At 37.6% G+C, this 21344-nt stretch overlaps 2 protein-coding genes across 2 annotated transcripts; both read left to right on the top strand.

Annotated features, from left to right (window-relative positions):
* The first annotated feature begins 15381 nt into the window (after window positions 1-15381).
* Window positions 15382-18653, top strand: LOC112187394 (ADP,ATP carrier protein 3, mitochondrial). Its single transcript, XM_024326157.2, has 4 exons — window positions 15382-15513; window positions 16482-16974; window positions 17221-17592; window positions 18056-18653. The coding sequence occupies exons 2-4, from the start codon at window positions 16504-16506 to the stop codon at window positions 18353-18355; spliced, it is 1143 nt and encodes a 380-aa protein (XP_024181925.1). The 5' UTR covers window positions 15382-15513; window positions 16482-16503; the 3' UTR covers window positions 18356-18653.
* A 670-nt stretch (window positions 18654-19323) lies between these two features.
* Window positions 19324-20888, top strand: LOC112187393 (leucine-rich repeat extensin-like protein 4). Its single transcript, XM_024326156.2, has one exon. The coding sequence runs from the start codon at window positions 19542-19544 to the stop codon at window positions 20763-20765; it is 1224 nt and encodes a 407-aa protein (XP_024181924.1). The 5' UTR covers window positions 19324-19541; the 3' UTR covers window positions 20766-20888.
* Window positions 20889-21344: the final 456 nt, after the last annotated feature.

Here is a 21344-nt window from a genome sequence, read left to right as displayed (position 1 = left end):
TATCTTTCAAACAACTCATTTCTTTCTTTACTTGAGCTTTGACTTCGGCTGCTTCACCTACCTTAACCCTTTGCTTTTACGATACTTAGATTGTCCTCGCTTATTCTTATTTGAAGGAGAAATGGTAACCATCCCGTTGGTATTGGGGAGAGTAATATCACTATCCATAGTGAAAGGAGACAGGGGCTCCACAATCTCTATAAAACGAACTTTAGTCCCTTGTTAAAGCAGCTCCATACCGCCCACCTCACCCAATGATATGAATGAGGAGTATGCATACTGTGGGTGAGCCAAGCATTCAAACGCTTAATTACCTTCAAATCCATCATTGAAAGGCCTAACAACGTGAACAAAGTAGGCTAACTTGCTGCACTAGCATCACTAGTCCTATAATCGTCGTCTCCTCTATTGATGTTGATGTACACACCAGCACATACTTCAGACTGTCATAAGGTTTCATACCACTACCAGACCCTGTAGGATCACCCAAGTGCCAGGTTCAGTGCCTGGACTGATACCCAGCCGGGTGGTGTCCACAATGAGCGGCACCTTGGGTGACTGAGAGCAACACTCAGCCCAGCAAGAGAGCTCCCCAAAGTGTGCATCAGAACCACTATTAGAATCTGTCAATAGAGGAACTACATCCCACATCAAAGATATGGAAAAACCCTCTTCTTACTAAGAATAAATAAACAAAGTTCAATCACCTTCATAAGGGTAATAACTTCTAATCCTTTATTGTTACTCTGTCAAATTACATACATAGCCTTACTTAAGCATCAGAGAGGGATAGACTGACCAGCTCGGTCTGTACCTCTGACACTGTGTATTTCCTTTGACAGGGTCCCGGAGTTAAACTTCTTATCCGCCAGTGGGTACTGCATTCTATCAGGCTACACCAGAGAAACCAGCAGAAACAGTTAATGCCACAGCAACACTAGCTTCTAGGTCTCAATCCACCTATATATAAATAAATAAATAATACAAAACTGTAACTTAACTCTTTAATAAAAGAATTAACAATAATTATAAAACCTATGACGTTAACTAACCCCGTTTCCCAAAATTCCATATATACTGATAAACTCTTTGGAACAACAAGATGTCCCAACTTCTAAAACCCGGTGACTATTGGCTATTAAAGGCTATACCTATGGGTACCTTTGAGAAGGACGAATGAACTGAGGGTTGGAACATGGTTTTAGTTTTCATATGTTTGATCAATTTCTTCTTCTTCTTCTTCTTCTTCTTGTTCAATCAATTCCTCATTTTTGGTCAATTAATTTCATATGTATGGCTTTGATTCTTCTCTCTCTTTTTTTCTGGACAATGGGTTTCATATATACAACTTTGGATTTTTTTTTCTTTTCTAATCAATTGATTTCATATATATGACTTTGATTAATCTATATGGTTTGATTGGTTGGAATGGAACTTGATTTTAGTTTTTAAATGTTTGATCAATTCTCGTTCTTCTTCTTCATTCAATTCTTATTCTTCTTCTTGTTTGATCAATTCTTCTTTTCTAGTCAATTGATTTGATATGTGTGGCTTTGATTTTTTTTTTTTTCTTTTCTGGACAATGGATTTCATATACGGCTTTGATATAATTTTTTTCCTGGATTGGTATGGATGGAATTTGAGAAAGGGATCTTCTACTCATACCTCCAAAATTGGTATCTGGACCTCCTGACTTTTTCGTAACTTTAAAAATCCAATTTTACCCTTAATTAAAAAAATTCAAAAAAAAAAAAACTCTAACCACTTCCACAGCCATTTTCATTTGTTAGAGTTTTTTCATCTGCAGGTGTGAATGTAGTCATCCTCTTGATGGGTATAAATCCATGGCAAACCACAAACCCGCTTGTTTTTCTTATAAATTTTGATTCCCTTCACACTGGGGTGTGGGATATTGAAAAAGACTTTGAACTTTATCAGAAAGAATTGTTAGATTAATTTTCAAGAAGTATGCATTAGTGCTATTTGACACATTGTTCTGCAAAAGAATAATTGTTCTAGATTTGCCAAATTAAAGAAATCGCATTTTTCAAGAATTTTTAGTTAAACCTACATAATTTTTGCAAGACATGTCATATATAGGGATGAAATCTGCTGTCCCCAAAAATCATGTGCCAAGCCTGTCTTCATATTCTGATTGGTCCATTAAGATTAAAAAATGAAAGAAAGATTAAGATAATGATTTTTTTAATCATTCTAGGCCAATCAAAACATGGAGATAGTGTTGGGAGAGGGTTTTTGGGACAGCAGATTTCCTTCCGTCATATATAACTTCATTTGAACTGTAGAATATTACGCTTCAATTGTATTTGGAATGGTGTTCTTGACAAAAGTGCAAATTAAATGTCAAATGACCTTGAACAATTATGAGGAAACCTAGTCAGGTTGGAGGAGAGAGCAAGGCTAGGTTTGAGGAGGAAGAAGGCAACATATAAATAAAAGGGGCAAAAATGGAAGTTTATTGTGAAATTTAGAAGTAGAGGTCTATATATTAAATGAGGAGGTATGAATAGAATCACTCTAATAAACGACGTTATATTTTATTTTAAATTATTTCTTTTATTAAAGAGTTTCAAAAACAAAAAGTTAGAGTATTTTTTAGGGGCCGTGACCACTTACCCAATTTCAACCTAAAAAATGCCCACTTACTTCACTAAGAGTTTTTTGACCCCATTTACCCAATTCAACATCTACTGACAATTTTACCCCTATTAATCAAACTAAAACTCACAGATCTCAATCCTCTCAGACTATCTCTCCTCCCGGACTCTCTCTCTCTCTCTCTCTCCAGCCAACAGTGGCGACCACGCCTTCAACACCTTCTTCGTCGACCTCGATCCCGGCGCCGGCTAGCACATCCCAAGCCCCATCTTCGTCGACCTCTGCCACTCACCAAACACCGTTCTGGTGCCGATCACTGATTTGGTGCCGACCATCCTCAATCATGGATCACCGATCTGAAGCTCCCATCCCGCTGCGGTGCCGAAACCTCACCAAATTGAGACCGGTCGGAGATGGGCTGCAGGTGAGCGACTGGAGAAGATGACATGGGGAAGACGAAGGCGGAGATGGACTGGAGATGGGCTGCGTCGGGGCTGGGACCGGTCGGAGATGGGCTGCGGGTGAGCGACTGGAGAAGATGACCTAGAGAAGATGAAGGCGGTCTGGTCGGAATCGGGCTGGAGAAGCATGGGTGTCCACAGGGGAACTTTGGGTGGCTGGAGAAAAATTCTGTTGTTTTTTTTTTTCTGATTTGGTTGGTTTTTTTTTTTTTATTCTGATTTCGCTGGTTTTTTTTTTTTTTTTTTTCCTGATCTCGATGGGAAGAGCTCCGAGAATAGGGAAGGAAAAAAAAGGAAAAAAAAGTGAACGTTTACAATTGAACATATAAATTGATCAATTGTGTCTGTAGTGTATTCATTTTGGTTCACTTAAGGGCAATAATATGATTATTGGAGGGTAATAATATGATTATTGGGGCAATAATATGAGTATTGGAAAGCAATAATATGATTACTGGGGGGCAATAATATGATCAATTGTGACCTATAATGTATTCATTTTGGTTTTGGGAGTTTATACAATTAACTGGACGGAAATAATATGAATTTGGGAGGCAATAATATGATTACTGGGGGGCAATAATATGATCAATTGTGACCTATAGTGTATTCATTTTGGTTTTGGGAGTTTATACAATTCACTGGACGAAAATAATATGAATTTGGGAGGCAATAATATGATTACTGGGGGGCAGTAATATGATTACTGGAGGGCAATAATATGGTTACTGGATATTATTAGGGACCGGTCGCCGGATTCCGGTCACCGGTCACGGGTCGTCGGATTCCGGTTACGGTCACTGGATTCTGGTCACCGGTCGCCGGATTCCGATCACCGTTCGCCGGATTCCGGTCGCCGGCTCCCTGCCACTGGTCACCGGAGGCCGGCAAGGTGGAGGATGACTTCTCCCTCTAAGTGAAAAAGAAGGAGAGGGCAAAAAAGTCTCAAAAAAAATATAAAAAAAATTAATTGGGTAAAGGGGAAATAATCCCTTAGAGTGTTTTGGGTAAATGGGGTTAAAAAACAGTTGGTGGAGCAAGTGGGCAATTTTTAGCCTAAAAACGGGTAAATGATCATTTCCCCTATTTTTTATTTAAAATATAGGTGGCAATCCATTATTGGTAGGTTGAGAGAAGGGTGAACCTAAGAATTTACCATTCTGACCATTGTAGAATTACCAAATGAACATATTCGAGATTTGACTAACCTAACTAAAGGCCTCAAAGAGAATCTGCTCCTCAAGGACCATTTGTATCCATAAATTGGCCCCTTGAATTTCCGACCATTAAGGTAAGCATCATAATGACATGTACCTATAATTGTGAAAGTGAGACATGGTTGAACAATTGTATTAGTGGTGTATAGATACTACTATTTTAATCTTTAAATAATTACCAAAAAGTACTTGTTCAAGAAGTGGACTTATCCTAACCAAGGGTATAAAGGACCATGAGGATACACATTTAAGGTGGTTATTGTGGAAAGCAATTGAAAATTGTGAAGCGATGCTCTCATGATTTTTTGACACATTTTCATATAAATTACAAGTATACTCATCAAACCCTAAATGTACCATCTGCTACTATTTAAATGTTGTCTCACTATCTAACTCTTGTACCAGCCGTCCTGCTACAAATCTTATCTCGCCACCTTTCCAACTCTTATGCATCTCCATTCACTTTTTCATTCCTAGATCTATCACTCTCTCATTTAATTGCAAGAACATTTTAATCTTAGACTTGAGAGCCAAACCTCCGACTGGATTCTAGCAATCAAAATAAAAGAAAAGATGAGCTTCCGATACTTTTGATTATATTTCTCATTCTTGCAATTCAAATTTATGTATGATTGTATAAATTTAGATTTTATTTTCTAATCTGACAAACATATATTTTTCTAAAACAATTTTTATTATATTCTTAATGCATGCAGTGCAATAGTTCAAATAACTTTTCTTATCATCTTTACTATTTAAGATAGGTATTTGAGATCTTGTTTGGAGTCATCGGAGGCAAAGGGAGGAAGATTTCAGAAGTGAAGGGTTTCCATTCAGCCTGTTCAGTATCTATGGTTGTTTTCCAATTGTGAGTGACTCTTCTGATTTCAATCTTTCTTCAATTTCTATTTCTCTATTGGTCTTGCTTGGATTTTAATTTTGGTCTTGTGAAGTGGTTTGTGTCGTCTATCACTTTTCATAGTCAAGTAAAGTAAGTATTGTGATGTTTGAGTAAATGAGCAGGGTGTGGGTTTGGTGTGCTTGTGGTGGCCTAATGATTATCGGTTGTTTTGTGCTGTGTGACCTGTCACGCCCCTGATTTTACACACATGAAAATCGATATATAATCTCATAATTACATATGCGTGAACGTTCATCCATCAATACAAAATACATAGAAACTTTTTCTGCTTTGAACCCAAGTACATATTGATGCCCTGAACCCACTATATCAATATTGACCTGCTCCATAGAGTCATATATTACATAAGTTTATGAATTAAATTGTCAACAACAAAATAAAACGTAAATGCTGCTCAGAGTTAACTATACAACGGAAGTCCTTATCAACGGTAAAGTCACAAAAATGGCTTCCTACTGTAAAGCTGCAAGGATGCCGCCACCGCTTCAGCCACGATTATCCTGACCTACAAGATTAACCCCTACACCGTTTGAATAGTGTACTGGGTTGCCACACAACAAAACCCGGTAAGCTTTTACAAGCCCGTATGAGTAAACTCAAAATCACAAAGCAAAACACATTTTCAAGTCACCTCAACCTAAACACGATATGCACATATCTCACACCTACGGCCATTAATTCCATAACCTTTCATGTCGTGCCTACTTAAGTCAACTGGTGACTAAAGCCTCAAGCTCATATCCTTAATCCTAACATCCAATTACACAAATTTCAGTCAAACAAGACTTCCTCAAGCAATGTTTGACGCCATCCTGACGCCCTATGGCGAATTCCAGAATCACACTCATTCCCCATTTCCCCTAGGAGCTTTTGTCATCAACATGACATCAAATGTGAAAATCAATGAATCACCTTCCTATCCTCAACACAGAGTACAATTCGTCACCACTATGGCTCTTAAGATAAATCAAACCATCAATCAATACAATCAAGAAGAAACAAGGCAATCACATATCAAAACAAGCAAAACAAATCATAGTAACCCCTGCATATAATTTAGTTCAGGAGGTCACATTAAGTCAAGCAATTCAAGTCAAAGTAGTTATCGAAGTCTCACACTCTGACGTCTGTAGGTAGCCCCAACCATCACAGCAGTCTTCTCGATTATTGTTAACTTAATAACAATTCAGCTTCGCTACCGAGCAGTCATCACACTGATCATCGCACAGATTCCACCTGTCATCACCCAGATATTCATCATCCTACTAATCATCACATAGATTTCAAGGATCATCACGTAGATATCGCTGGTCATCACATAGATAGCGATCATCACATAGATTCACGCAGATATCGCCAATCATCACACGGATAGCGATCATCACATAGATTTTACAGGTCATCACGTAGATAGCAATCATCCTACTATTCATCACACAGATATCGCTGGTCATCACATAGATAGTGATCATCCTACTAATCATCACATAGATATCGATGGTCATCACATAGATAGCAATCATCACATAGATTCACGCAGATATCGCCAATCATCACACAGATAGCGATCATCACATAGATTTTGCCGGTCATCACGCAGATAGCAATCATCACAAAAATTCATCACACTGATTTCAATGATTCATTACACAGATATTCCCACACAAGCTTTACATAGAAATCATCACAAATATTCATCAATACATATATATATTTCACGTAAATATATATATAAACGTAGTCATTCACTTAGGAACACCACTAATACCAACAATAGTCGTAGTTAACCTAATAACTCCAAGACAATAGGGTAATCATGCTCATAACAAATATCGATCCTGCTCATAACAAATATCGATCCTACTCATATCAAATATCATGAGATTTACTCACCAAACGATAAAGGTAATCCGTTCATTAATGAACCTTGTGAGATTACTCACCTTTAAATCCCGCTGCGTCTTCACGCGAGAACCAAAACAAGCACAATCTCCGCAATCCGTCCAACAAGCACCTGAACACATAGGGTTTTGATTCAGTGCACGAATCACAAAATGATTAAAGTTCGAAACCCTCGTTTTGAACTAAATCCCCATGAGTAATGCCAATAGAGGCAAAACCTCATCCGAGACGTTCCTAAGTCTCTAGAGTACTTCCACGATCGAGGTGTCCAAACCACAAGTCGATCGGAAGCTTGAATCCTCAGGATCAAATAAATTCACCGATATGAAACGGTAAAAATCATAACAAATCCATTCGAACTTCAAAATTTGCATATTATATATCAAAACGCTCATATCAACGAGTAGAGCATATATAATACCAAAAACAGTTCCTTAAGTGGCCGGAACACCGCCAGAACGCCGCCAATATTTCCCAAAACTCCCAACATCAAAAAGCTTCATCTAAGCATGCTTGGGAATTCTCATAACTAGCTCGAAGTCAGAAAACAAGCATAAAGGGTCGAAAACTACCTCACAAGCCGTGAACAGTAATCCAATCTGAGTTGAACCAATTTTACGTGAATCGATCCAAACAACCACCAAGGATCGATCAAAGGGGCTGCTCTGAGCTCCCCAAGCTCAACTTGAAGCCCCGCCAACGTCGGAGATCGGAGAACTGATCGGGTCTAAAAACACCCAACTGCGCCGCCTTCTACTGCTGCCACCACCGAGAATAGGTGCTAGAGGACACCACAGGGACGACCAGACGGAGGAGACGATCCTATCTGGAAAGCTTGGTCGCCAGAGACCGCCGCAGTTCGCCGGAAAAGCTGGGTCGGGTCGGCCTGGTCCGGGTCGGGTCAGTCAGATTATTTTGTTTCTGAAGGTGCAACCGAGAGAGAAGAGATAGGAAGTGAGTTTTCCGGAATTGGAAATAATGAAAATAGTAAGTTTCCAACTTGGGAAACTTCTATGTATACCAAAATGGAAATTCCTTCCAATGGCCATAACTTTCTCATACGAACTCCGATTGACGTGTTCCGCATGTCCATGAACTCGTATCGACACGCTCTACAACTTTTGTGAAGGAAGTTTTCGGAGAATCCCAACGAATAAAAAGTCAACCTTTGCAACCCCCCTAAAACCATATTCTTCGAATAATTATTCTCCCGAAACACTTCCGCTCCATCCACGAGCCACGAAATCGTCCACAAATCAGAATTTAGATTCCGGAAAATCCTCGGAAAATAAATACGAATTTCCGGGGCATCACATGACCTCTATACTTATTTGTTTTGTTATCTCTTTTATCATTTTGGGAATTTGGGAGGCTGCTATTGTTTAGTTGATCTTTTTCTTATTATAGGTTGTTCTAGCCTTTACAATGACAGAATGATAATAGACCTTTTGTTTATGTATTTTGATTTTTACCTTGTGTTTTAGAGATGGTTAGACTTTCAATTTGTTTAAATGTCAGTTCTCCAATTGTGAGTGACTTCTTTACTTTATGATTTTACTTGATTTCTATATTGCTCTTTTGGTCTCTGCTTTGAGTTGAAATCATGGTCTTGACAAACGATAATCTGTCAAGTATTGGTTCTCTCGGTAGTTCATTTGTGATGATTGATCATATGAACAGCGATGTGGTCTCTTAGTATTTCATTTGTGACGATCGAGTATATGAACGGTGATGTGGTTTCTTTGCTTGTGGAGGTTTGATTTTTAATCGGATAGTTTTAAAACCTATTTTTCTAGTTCGTATTTCTTTATTTGGTTGCCTATTTTTTTACATGAGAAACTTGTTTTCCTCCTTGGTATCATGGTTTGTCTTTCAGTTAAATCTCTAAAGTTTGGTTGGGGTCGGTAAACTGTGAGGTTTGGGAGGCAAGGGTGTTTGAAGGAGGATTTTTTTTGGGGGGGGGGTTTAGTGCAGGGTAAAGTTTCTGAAATTTGCAGGTCTCTAGAAGTATAGAGCTTTATGGATTGTTCTTAGTTGTTCCTGTTTTGGTTCTGCTTAGGATTGATGCAAAAGACTTCTCTGCTTTGATATTTTCTTTTCATTATATCAATTTCCCCACTGATATTACTTTGGAAATTGAGAGTCTGATATTGATTCAGTTTCTATCATGACAATACCTAAAGGCAGGGTCTAGCCATCTCCAGTTCCCGACAGGTGGAGGCTCACTGAAATTCTTGTAACTGGGGTTGCCCTAGGTAGTTACTTGTCACTAATGACTCTCATATTCTTCTAGGTAGCCTCTGAAACTGACTTCTTTCTTGTAAGTGGCAGTGGTCTCCCTTCTGTTATCATGTTACGAAGAACTTATAAACTCTTAAGTTTCCATTGTTGCTGACATACTGTAAGATGCCATTTCAGATTTTAGTCATTCTAACACATAACCATGGTCGTTTTTTCTCTTCCTTTTAAGTTAGCAAAACTTTTAGTTCAGATCATCCTCTGCTGTAATAAGAGAGGAAACAGTGAATAGCAATTTGTTAGTCTCTTGATTTATGATAAAGACTTCTCTTCTTGCAGAATGCATTCTCTGTAGTAAGTTTCAATCAACATAACTATAAGATGGCAGTTCTGCCTGATTATACTACATAGGATCTTAGGTTGTCTTCTTGTGATATCCGTAATTTTTTTTAATGAGTGCTTGTTACCTAAACTAGTAACTTGGTATCGTCCCACTGCTGTGCTTATTGTTTTCTTTTTCTTCTTTATTGTTTTATCTATTGTGTGGACTGAAACAAGGCTTCTTTTTTTTTTTTCTTTAAAGTTTGCTCTTATAATTGCTTGACGTGGCTAGAGTTTAGAAAGACTCCAGACTAGTTTACCTTTTGGCTATTCAAACGTTGTTCTTATCTGAACTTATAAAGGGAGGGTGCTGGAGCTTTTAGGAGTAGGTAGAGAACTTGCTTTGGACAGGAAATTAGGTCGGGGAAGAGAATAAACGATAAGAATTGAGTTTGGTTTGGGTATTGATGAAACTATGGGGAGATCAATCTTTTTGGTTTCTCAACGGATTTTGAAGGTTAATTTCCTTCGTTCTTCATTTTGTTTTGACTTTTGAAGGAGGAGCTGGAACCTTGTTATTTGTAGTGTGATTTTGTTGGTTTTCTTTTGTTGTTCAGTATCAATTTTTCATGCACACAAGGTGTTTTACAAAATGATTCTAAATTGCTTTATTCTGGTTACCATGTAGTCTTGGAGTATTTTTATTCATTACTTTTGGTTGTTTGTCTTACTAAGTCATGAATAACTATCCAATTAAGACTTCTAAGGTTGGGTACTTTTGTGTGTTTTGAAGGACCTATTTTGTGGTTAGAGGACCTATTTTGTACCAGGTGAAAGTTTACCAAAAGAAGCTGCCAACTATATGTTGATTTTGTTAAAGTCTACCTTTATCAAGAGTGTAATCCTACTCTGAAACTTCTGAATGTGTGTTGGATTATATACATGTGTGGGTGTTTAAACTTGTATATTGTATATATGTAGAGATTGCAAGCATGCTGATATCACTGTAGGAAAAATTTAGAAAGTAAAGTTCCAGATATTGCAAAATCTGGATTTACATCGGCAAGGTTGCCGCCATTAACTCATTCCTTTTCCCCGGAAGGTTGGTGCATGAAATTCATCAAGTTGATTTTTATTCTTTCTGCATATAGATGACCGGATCATTGTGTCCACTTTGCTTTCCTCATATTGTAGGCTACCTCCCTCAGACATACATTCCCTCAATTCTAAATATGTATCTGAGCACCAATTGAAAGGTTTACTACAAAAAATTGGGTTACCTCCCTCAGAACATATATTCCATCGAATTGGGTTTATTTATTTACAGCTTACTCTGTTTTGTGTTTCCGAATATTCAATTTGTTATGCAGTTAAATATGTGAAGGAGTATATTGAAGGAGCAAAACCAATTTTTTCCGTTGGGGAGTTTGGGATTCTTGCAACTACAATGGTCATGGTTTGGACTACAACCAAGGTATAATATATTGATGTTTATTGAGCACCAATTCAACAAATCAAATCAACGAACCAGTCACTTCAATTATTCTATATGAATAAAGTTATATAGGTGTGATGAAGCTCTAGTCTGAATAATTAAAATACCTCAAGGTTGATAGTATTAGTTAATATAGAAAGGCTAGCTTGAATTTAGTAGTAATGACGTTACTCTGGCTCTCTCTCTCTCTCTCTCACAACTGCATTTGACTTCACAACCAAGGGAGTTCTTCAAGTATCATCCATTTTCAATCGGACTGAGATGTTCAACTCCCAGCTGACTGCTACACCCATATATGCACACATAAAACCTTTCTCTTGAGTGGACATCTGCATTTGTTCTTGTTTTGACCATTGGATATGAGTCTTGGCCATTATAATCATTAGTATCCAGCAATTTATGCCAAGTTTCCAAACATTTTTGTTATGAACCTGTTTATTTCTATATAAGAAACTAAAATAGGCAACTCTTACATGAAAAATATATTCTCGTCTAAGCACATGAGTGCCCCAAGTATGCTTGGTCATGTTATATTAGTTCATTTCTACAAAACTGGCATCTTAATTGAGATTTCCTATTAACATGTTATGTTTGTTTCTCCCATATTTTGGTGATAATCATGCATGCTTCTGTGTAGGAAGCTGTCAAGGGACAATTATGGAGATTACGTGATCCCCAGGGGAAGCCACCAGGTGTAATGCAGTAGTACAGCTAGCTAGTTCCTATATTTAACTTGTGTCTAGTAGAAATTCTTCCTTCATTAAGTATTTGGACTTGTCTGCAGATTAAGATTAGTAGATATAAGCCATTTTGAACTGATGCTCATGATTAGGTTTGTGTACAAGAGACAATTGTGGTCTAGTGAAAATTGCAATGAATGATTTTGGATGTGTATTTTATGGTTTTATGAATGGGCAATTTTAATTTTCAGATGCATGCATATCAAATGTAACAGGGGACTACTAATATGTGTTATCTCAAATTGTAAGCTACAACAAAGCACACCAAAATGTGTGGTTGCAGCTGAACAAAAACAACACAAAAAACAATTAGAAGTCTATTGTCTTTTTGACGTTGGGACGACAGAAAATTGTAGTCTAAATGGGAAAACAACAACATAAGTTAGACGAAAGTGTTGGCTAAAGCGTATAATAACAATAAATAAGTGCGGTTGGAATTAATCACAGACAATATAAAAGACCTAATAAAAGACTTTCACACAACACTTAAGTGTCGTATGAATGTACCCTAGAACGACATTTAATTGTAGTCTGAAATACTTTACGACCACAGATAATTGTTGTTTACAGTCAATTTACACAACATTCAATTGTTGTTGTATGGCAGAAGAGACTACATATGAGCCTTCATATTTCTTACTTAAGGGCATTCATGCCACACAATTACCTAGAAATCTGTCTTGCAAATATGATTCACACAATAGAATTTATATAAGACTGTGGTTGTTTTTCTTCTCAGACAACACAAAACTGTTGTGTTACCGCTTTTAAAGATACAGATCACATTGGTCCAGAAATGCAAAACTCATCAGACGACACAAGACTTTTATTTGTTTCTGTCATCTGATACCCCCAAGACACGACACCGTGCTAGACGACATATTTTGGTTCGTTCAGACGACAGAACTGTTCTATCGTCCGAAGGCCTTTTTGGCATAGTGTGTCTTAATTTTTCAGAAAACCCCCTACAACTCCTATTTAAAGGACATAGAAGTTGTTGATACAACATGGGATTAGGATTCCTAATCCTAATAGACTAAGTCTTTCTAAGCCTATAATACAAATCGTAATAGAACTTGAAAGACTAACTTTCCTAGAACTTATAGAAAAGCTACACGCAAACTTCTTTCCTTTGTAGACTTGGATTTGAATTCTGCATCCTAACTTTTTCAGATTGTATTAACGAGCCAAAAGCACAACAATATGTGACTCTAAAGAACGAGTCATTATCCCTTCAAAAAAAAAAAAAAAAGAACAAGTCGTTATTGACATTGTGAGCTCGGTTGGTTTTGTTGCATAGTTTAAATGAAAAATTTTCTGAGTGTTCTTTTTGAGCTTGTTAGGTTTTCCGTTTCGGACTAGAATTTCTTTATTCGAAATTTGGGCCGTGACAAATCTGTTGCAGGGTTAATTTGGACATTCATTTTAAGTGTATTAACACCTCATCTTCCATACCTAAAAAATCTGACCCAAATTTCTTCAAGACATGAATTGCATGATTTCACTCTTGGGGCGTCTTCTTGCAAGCTATGACCTGACAATTAATGCAAGTGGCAAACTACCACACTTTCTTGCCACAAATTCGCAAGTTTTGGGATATCTGGATGAATATAGTGTGTTTCTTTTCCAACTTTCTCTTGAAACAAGTCCAAAGCTTTGTATCGGTCCAAGATCTCCACTCTAATCTTCTTTTGAGCTCCCATACGATTGTAAACATCGTCCGAGTGAGTTGTGAACACTATCTTGGAGTTGTTCCCTTGGTTAGAAACTGGAACGCCTACTTTGATCAAGTCAACCCGATCCCATATATCATCCAATAATAACACAAATTTCTTTCTGATTAGGACACAAATATTTCTTGACTGTGTTTTATCCTTCCACTAGTCATCGATGACTCCAACCTTTTTTGCAATTTTATCTTGAATAATCTTAAGTTTGATTTCCTTATAGACTACTATCCGTATCACAACATCGATACTATTAGGGACGTGTTGAAATTTATTATTGATCTTGGTAAGGAGCTAGGGTGGGATTGCAAGTTAAAATAACTAAAAAGGTGAAACATAACAATAGACTTAACAATTTTGCTCAAGCAATACTTATTATTTTTAATGCTTTATCAAATAGTAAATTGTCGTGTGGATAAAGTGGAAAAAATTGGAGATAGAAATATAATTATACAAAATTTCTAGCTAAATATAGATAACTATTTTACCAAAAATTAAATTTAACTTTACTTTAGCTACTCTGTTGGAGATGTTCTTAATTAGTTTATTTTTTTAAGTTCTAATTTGGAACATGTTTAGCTTAATCTTTTAAATTTTGGTCCGGAACATATTCGGGCATATTATTTGAATATAAATATTTTGGATATTACATTTTATTTGCAATTTTATTATTGAACTTTGAGTTAATATAAAAATTGAATGCATACTACAATTACAGAATCCAAGTTTTAAAGTTCGCCTCAAAGAAAATTTCAGGTTCGACCCTGGTTGACCGTTAGATTATGCTATACTGATGTGGCGTCTTCGGGTTGAAAGTCTTATAAATCCTAGCGCAACAAATTAAAGCAATCCAAGTTTCTCGTGTAACATGTCTCACTCACTAATAAAATGAGTGGAAATTGGGTGGGTAGGAAACTTTTGTTGTAAAAAATATGGGACGGAATTCCTATAAAATAAAAACACAGAATAATATGATAATATCTTGGGAAATAAAAATAATGATATAGATGAGAAAATAAAATAAAGTAAGAAAATAATATAATATATAGGTTTTATATAAGAAAACTTATCGAGTCGAGGGGTGCAAGCGCACTGTCCTAAGAGAAGATTCGTCCCCTACTGCACAGGGTTGAATGACGAACTTCCCCCAAGATACAACAACTCTTCGAGCTCCGTCGTGCAGCTAAGAAGCTTCATTGAACATTAATCACCCGTGCACTCAAAACGGTGTATATGTATAGTTTGTAAGAATATCTTTGGTAGAAGTATTTGGCTAGAGTGGTTGCATTATGGTGGATTATACCGTCATGTATACCCTCATTATCCGACAATCTAAACTCCCACACATGTGCATGTTTCATGCCTCACCATATGCCTTCCAACCATAGCCACGTACCCTTATATAGGGCACACTTACCATACCATCAATAGCCTCATTAACCATATAACGGTCAAATAATAATCATATATTTAAAACATAAAACCGTTAGACCATAAATAGAGTAATAAACACAAAAAGAAAATAACCCCCAAAATAAATAAAGAAATAAATAAATATATTTTAATTTTAAATCATAAAATTTCCAACAACTTTCGGTCTTCAATAGTGTAGCTATGAGATGTAATTGATGAGTCAGACGTAATATTTTTATTTACATTCTTTGTTGGCAAAAAAAAAGAAAAGGTGATTTGAAAAGGCAGGAGGAGGGTAGTATCGTCATTAAAGAAGAACCCTAAAATGCCCCTGTAGGCTGCGGTTCGGTTCATATAAATCCTTTCCTTCATTTCCTGGTGACTGGGAAAAATCTCCCTTCTTCACTCTCTCCATCATCTTCTTTCACTGTTCATCTCTCCCTCGGCGACCTTCTCAGGTTTGACTCTTCTCTTCTCTTGTGCGATCTCACTTTAACACTCCATATTTTCTGCTTTTTATGTTATGGGTGCTGACAGTTCAGTAAGGATTAATTTTCTTGAATTCTGTTACTGATGTTCTTGTTGCTAACACCTCTGTTTCTTTTGCTTTGCTGTCTGAAATGCTTCAAGTTTGTACTTTTTCACATGTACCCCATTGAAATTCTGTAACCCATGTTCTTGTTCTGTATTCTTCTGCATGTTCATTCAGAGATGCCAAAGCTTGAATTTTTGACTTGAAAAACAGATCCATTTTTTTTCCCTACTAAGTATTGAGTTTGTGAAGCCCATTTCTTGTTCTGTTATGATTGAGATTCGATGATATTGCTATCTAGGACAACTATGCATTACAAAGATTCTGTGTGAAAAAACTCAAAAAGATTCTAGTCATGCAATCATTTTTGTGAGAAGGAGATTTGCATACAAGAGTTACTCTTTCTGACAAGCTCTCCATGTCTTTATCATTTCCACTGGTCGGTCCTGCTACCAATAAGAGCAAATACAGTTGAAAACACAAAGTAGATTAAGCAGTACTTCTCTGTTGTTTTGGAGAAACAGAAACTGTAGGTTATAGCAACCTAACTTCGTTGCTTTTTTTTTTAATAAAAATGATTAAATGTAATAAATAAAAGCCTTTTGTTGTTTGCAATTGCATAGATTCCATGCTGATCTGTTAGTTGGTGGATTGAGTATAAAGAAGAGGAGGCAGTCCCATTGGTTAATGAGAATTTGTTGAACTTGTGGCAGACACATTGGAGACGTGGGAAACTAGTTAATAACTTCTAGACATTTATAAGAATGGATATTTTATGGATCATTGCATGTTACTGTTACTGTTTCTGAAGCCATGTGGACTGAATTGTATTGTCTTGTAACCTGTCTCTTTTTGGTGCGTGCCAATATTTGAAATCATGTTATTGTTTTGCAGCTCAGTGGCTTCAGTTATAATCATGGCTGATGGGTCGTCCCATCCATCTATATTTCAGAAAATACATGGGCAGTCCTGCCTCATTTCTAAGCTTTCTCCCAACTTGAAGAGCAGAAACTATGGTTTAACTGGTGCTTATGCAAATGGAGGCTTGCAAGGCCCCTTGCTGCCAGCAGGCCAAAGCACTGCCCTTGCACAGCTCTCACTGGTGTCTCCCATTTTGGCACAGGCTCCGGCAGAGAAAGGGGCAGCTGGTTTTGCTATTGATTTCCTTATGGGAGGTGTATCTGCTGCTGTCTCTAAAACAGCTGCTGCTCCAATTGAGCGTGTTAAACTACTAATCCAGAATCAGGATGAGATGATCAAGGCTGGTCGGCTTTCTCAACCATACAAGGGAATAACTGACTGCTTTGCCCGAACAATTAAGGATGAGGGTCTCATTTCTCTGTGGAGAGGAAATACTGCTAATGTTATCAGATACTTTCCTACCCAGGTCATTTTTCTTTCACTTGGTTTCATTTTTTCGTCATTTTTTTCTTTCTTTTTGTATGTGTTTTTTGTAACATATTCCATAATTGGAGTAAATTTTCCGTATCTGGTTTTTAACCAATAATGTGAGAGAGCACTTCCTATATCCAAATAGATATTGTTGTCTTCTACTATAAGCTTTTCTAATGTGGAACTGTGCAACTTGTCCCCCCTAGTTGTCATTTTAAACTTGTGAAGATGTGCATATCAGGCCTTGAACTTTGCTTTCAAGGATTACTTCAAGAGGCTTTTCAACTTCAAGAAGGACAGAGATGGCTACTGGAAGTGGTTTGCTGGGAACCTGGCATCAGGTGGTGCTGCTGGTGCTTCATCTCTTCTGTTTGTTTATTCCTTGGACTTTGCTAGAACACGTTTGGCAAATGATGGTAAGGCTGCCAAAAAGGGTGGGGAGAGACAGTTTAATGGTTTGATTGATGTTTACAAGAAAACCCTAAAGTCTGATGGTATTGCTGGGCTGTATCGCGGATTTAATATCTCATGTGTTGGAATTATTGTGTATCGTGGGCTCTATTTTGGAATGTATGATTCTCTGAAACCTGTGGTTCTGGTGGGTAAGCTGGAGGTATGTTAAAAATTTCTAACTTGTAGTCTTCTCTCAAATTTCTGTGTGGTTATGCCTTGAGAAAGTCGTAAAATTGTAAGTTTAGTGTTGGTGCCAAAGGCAGTTGAATTATTTTCATCCATGAAGTTATTTTCTTCTTGTTTCTTTTCTTCCCCCACTACTTGTCTGCCATCTTGTTACAAATCGGGCTGTGAAGGTCCACGTGGACTGTACAATTAATCTGGATACTTTGTTGGAACTTGGTTTACCATGATAACATCTCTCTTATCCAAGCCCTTGTCATTATCTATTTTTAATAACGTGTTGAAGTTTCTATTTGACCTATTTTTATGAGAAAATGATATGAATTTGTGACCTTGAAGTGTTGTAAAATGATATATTTGAATGCCATTAATTTTGGACTTGATTACACTTCCAAAGCATGTTGATGGTAATTTCTGTTTTTTCTCTTGGTATTTTACAGGATAATTTCTTTGCTAGTTTTTTGCTGGGATGGGGAATTACAATTGGAGCTGGATTGGCTTCATACCCAATTGACACAGTGCGCAGAAGAATGATGATGACCTCAGGAGAAGCAGTAAAATATAAAAACTCTTTGGATGCCTTTAAGCAAATCATCAAAAATGAGGGTGCTAAATCTCTATTCAAAGGTGCTGGAGCAAACATATTACGTGCTGTTGCGGGTGCTGGTGTGCTTGCTGGCTATGACAAGCTGCAAGTCATTGTTTTTGGCAAGAAGTATGGATCTGGTGGTGGTGGTTAATTGATGTTATGTTGATGAAAAGTCGAAAACCTAGTGTTTGTTTATGTCTAGTGTCTTGGTGGAATAATTTTAGATGACATATAGTACTGTTATGTTTACACGTTTAGGGAACTGTTACTAGAAAATCGTAGGTGCAAGAATGAAATTTGAATGTGGGTGTCATCACTTGTGAGCTTTAAGTTGGTGTGTATGGAGTTGCCTATTTTTCGATTATCTGTGGTACAAGAATGTAATGCAGTTCTTTACTTCTTCTCTTACAGGCCAGGTAGAATTTATATCCAAACTAATGTGTGATGGTCATTGGTGTATTTGATTTGGCTGAGATTTCTAAGTTGTATTGCAGTAGTTCATATTGAGCGGCAATATTACGAGTCCTAAAGAGCTAGATAAATTAACCATGTCTTAGAAAAAAAGAAAAAGGAAAAAAAGGAGTTAAATAATTGATCCATGAATCAATTGGGTTATAGGAAGAACTGGCCTCTCAAACATTAATGGCACCATGGCACTAAACTGCTGGACGCTTCCTCTTCCCCCTGGCCTTCATGGAAGATTATTATTAATAACTCACAAACAAAAACAAGAGGTAGGTACATGGAGCAAAATTCAAAACCAAAAGGATTAATGGTTTTCTGAAAGCAATCGCCTCAAACTTTCCGTGAGTTCGAAGAAAACTGAAGGTGGCCTGCTGTCTGGGTCTGGTCTTGTCTGGGGGTTGAAGATGTCTTTCCTTGAGTTCGAAGAAAACTGAAGGTGGCCTACTGCCTGCGATTGAAGATGTCTTTCTCCAGCTCCACTTGAAACAACTTTGAAAACTACATATATGGAATGGAACGAGGTAGGTCTTTAATCCTTATCAAAGCAAATAATCGTTATTTAGGCTATATGTAATATTAACGCTATTATTGGCTTATTGCCATCGTATTTCTCTTCTTTCTTCCAAATGTGAAAGTACAAGATTCATATTAAAGCCAGAATTGTAATGGTGAACTGTCGCTAGCCAGCCGGAACATATTTTCTTCCAGCGGTATCATCTGGTCTGATTAAAATGATTGAAAGTGAGACTAGTAACCAGTGCGCATGTTGTGTATCTTTCACTTGGATACACATATATATAAACAACTAACTGCTCTCTTACCATGATCAAACCAATTAACTGACTGAGGAAAGGAGAGGAGAGGATTGAGAAATGGCTTTGTTTTCATTCACTTCCATTGCTAAATGTGCCAATGCCATCTCATTTATTCTCTTTGTTGTGTATGTCTCCAGTTTGTTCAACCATCTCAATCTGGCTTCTGTTGCTGCAAAACACAGCAGCCGCAATAGTGTACATGCTTCTCATCACCATGGCCATCACCGTGGCCGCCACCATAGTAACCATTCTGATTCTGCTGCAGCATCAGATGATCATTCCAATGCAAGATTGGACCGAGCTTTTCTTGCCCTCCAAGCATGGAAACGAGTGATTTACTCCGACCCAAATAACTTTACCACCAATTGGAAAGGTCCTTCAGTTTGCACTTACAAGGGTGTGTACTGTGCACCTGCTCCTGATGAGCCCAAAACCCAAGTTGTTGCTGGCATTGACCTTAATAAAGGTGACATAGCCGGATTCCTCCCAGACGAATTAGGCCTCTTGTCGGACCTTGCACTTATCCATCTGAACAGCAACCGCTTTTGCGGCATCCTCCCTCAGAGTTTGGCCAACCTTACACTCCTTAATGAGCTTGATCTCAGTAACAACAGATTTGTGGGTCCTTTTCCTACTGTAGTCCTCTCTCTTCCTAGTCTAAAATATCTTGATATTCGCTACAATGAGTTTGAAGGGACAATACCTCCACAACTCTTCAGCAACATAGTACAACTAGATGCAATATTTGTAAATAACAACCGCTTTACCAGTATAAATATTGCAGCTTCTAATTTATCATCATCAGCCAGTGTGGTGGTGTTTGCTAACAATAAATTGGGCGGATGCCTTTCTCCGAGCATAGCAAACTTTGCAGATACATTGGAGGAGCTTTTGCTAATCAACACAAGCTTGTCGGGGTGTCTTCCACAACAAGTTGGGTTTCTGTACAAATTGAGGGTGTTGGATGTGAGCAATAACAACCTGGTTGGTCCTATACCTTACAGCCTTGCAGGTCTAGCTCATTTGGAGCAACTAAATTTGGCCAACAATATGATGACTGGGATTGTGCCAGCTGGAGTTTGTAGTTTGCCAAATTTGGCAAATTTTACAATCTCTTATAATTATTTCTGCGAGGAAGACGGGATTTGTCAGAATTTGACAACATCCAAAGGAGGCAAGACTGCATTTGATGATCGCCGTAACTGTGTGCCTGAGAGGCCATACCAGAGGTCCCAGAAGGAATGTAATGCTGCTCTTGAGCACCCTGTTTACTGCTTTTAACATCCTTGTGTTGTATAAGTGGTGCACTGCCAGCAGCAAGTAGCAAGGCCTCTGTCCATCTTCGCCTCCCAGCTATACTTCATATACGAATAATCCAATATTTAAGATTTTAATAGTTCTAGAGCACTGCAAGAATAAGGAATAAGTAATTGGTGTATAGTTGATATTTTATCTTGTAAATACTTGATCTTGATCCTACATGTGCACTTACTGAGTTCAGTGAATAATATCATAGGACGTCTTAGTGAATCTTATATGTGTAAGATAAGTACAAGAAACTAGATAGAACTGAGAAAACAAAACCTCTTCTTCTTAAAGGTACCATCAGATGCAAAGCTGTCTTGCTCCTAATACAAACTATTATCCACTCCCTTTTAGCATCAGACTCAAGCATGATGGAAAACAAATAGTGCAAACCTTCAACACAAACTGCGGTTCTTGTATAATGTCCAAGATTCCAAAATATTCATAACAAAGTAATGCTGCCAAGAGGAAGGGCCATTGCCACCATAACTTACCCCCTCTATCGTTGCTCCGAATGTACTTTATATATTCCACAGGAACCCAGGCAATGGTAGA

Source organism: Rosa chinensis, chromosome 2 (assembly GCF_002994745.2).
Source record: "Rosa chinensis cultivar Old Blush chromosome 2, RchiOBHm-V2, whole genome shotgun sequence".
Taxonomy (NCBI): domain Eukaryota; kingdom Viridiplantae; phylum Streptophyta; class Magnoliopsida; order Rosales; family Rosaceae; genus Rosa; species Rosa chinensis.
Note: the sequence above shows the minus strand (reverse complement) of the source record. Positions and strands in the feature narration are given on the sequence as shown.

Bases quoted from the DNA above. Each gene is read 5' to 3' on its own strand.
- LOC112187393 (XM_024326156.2), top strand. From the start codon at position 19,542: ATGGCTTTGTTTTCATTCACTTCCATTGCTAAATGTGCCAATGCCATC.
- LOC112187394 (XM_024326157.2), top strand. From the start codon at position 16,504: ATGGCTGATGGGTCGTCCCATCCATCTATATTTCAGAAAATACATGGG. The intron at 16,975-17,220 runs GTCATTTTTCTT...TGTGCATATCAG, and splicing joins TCAGATACTTTCCTACCCAG to GCCTTGAACTTTGCTTTCAA. The intron at 17,593-18,055 runs GTATGTTAAAAA...GGTATTTTACAG, and splicing joins TTCTGGTGGGTAAGCTGGAG to GATAATTTCTTTGCTAGTTT.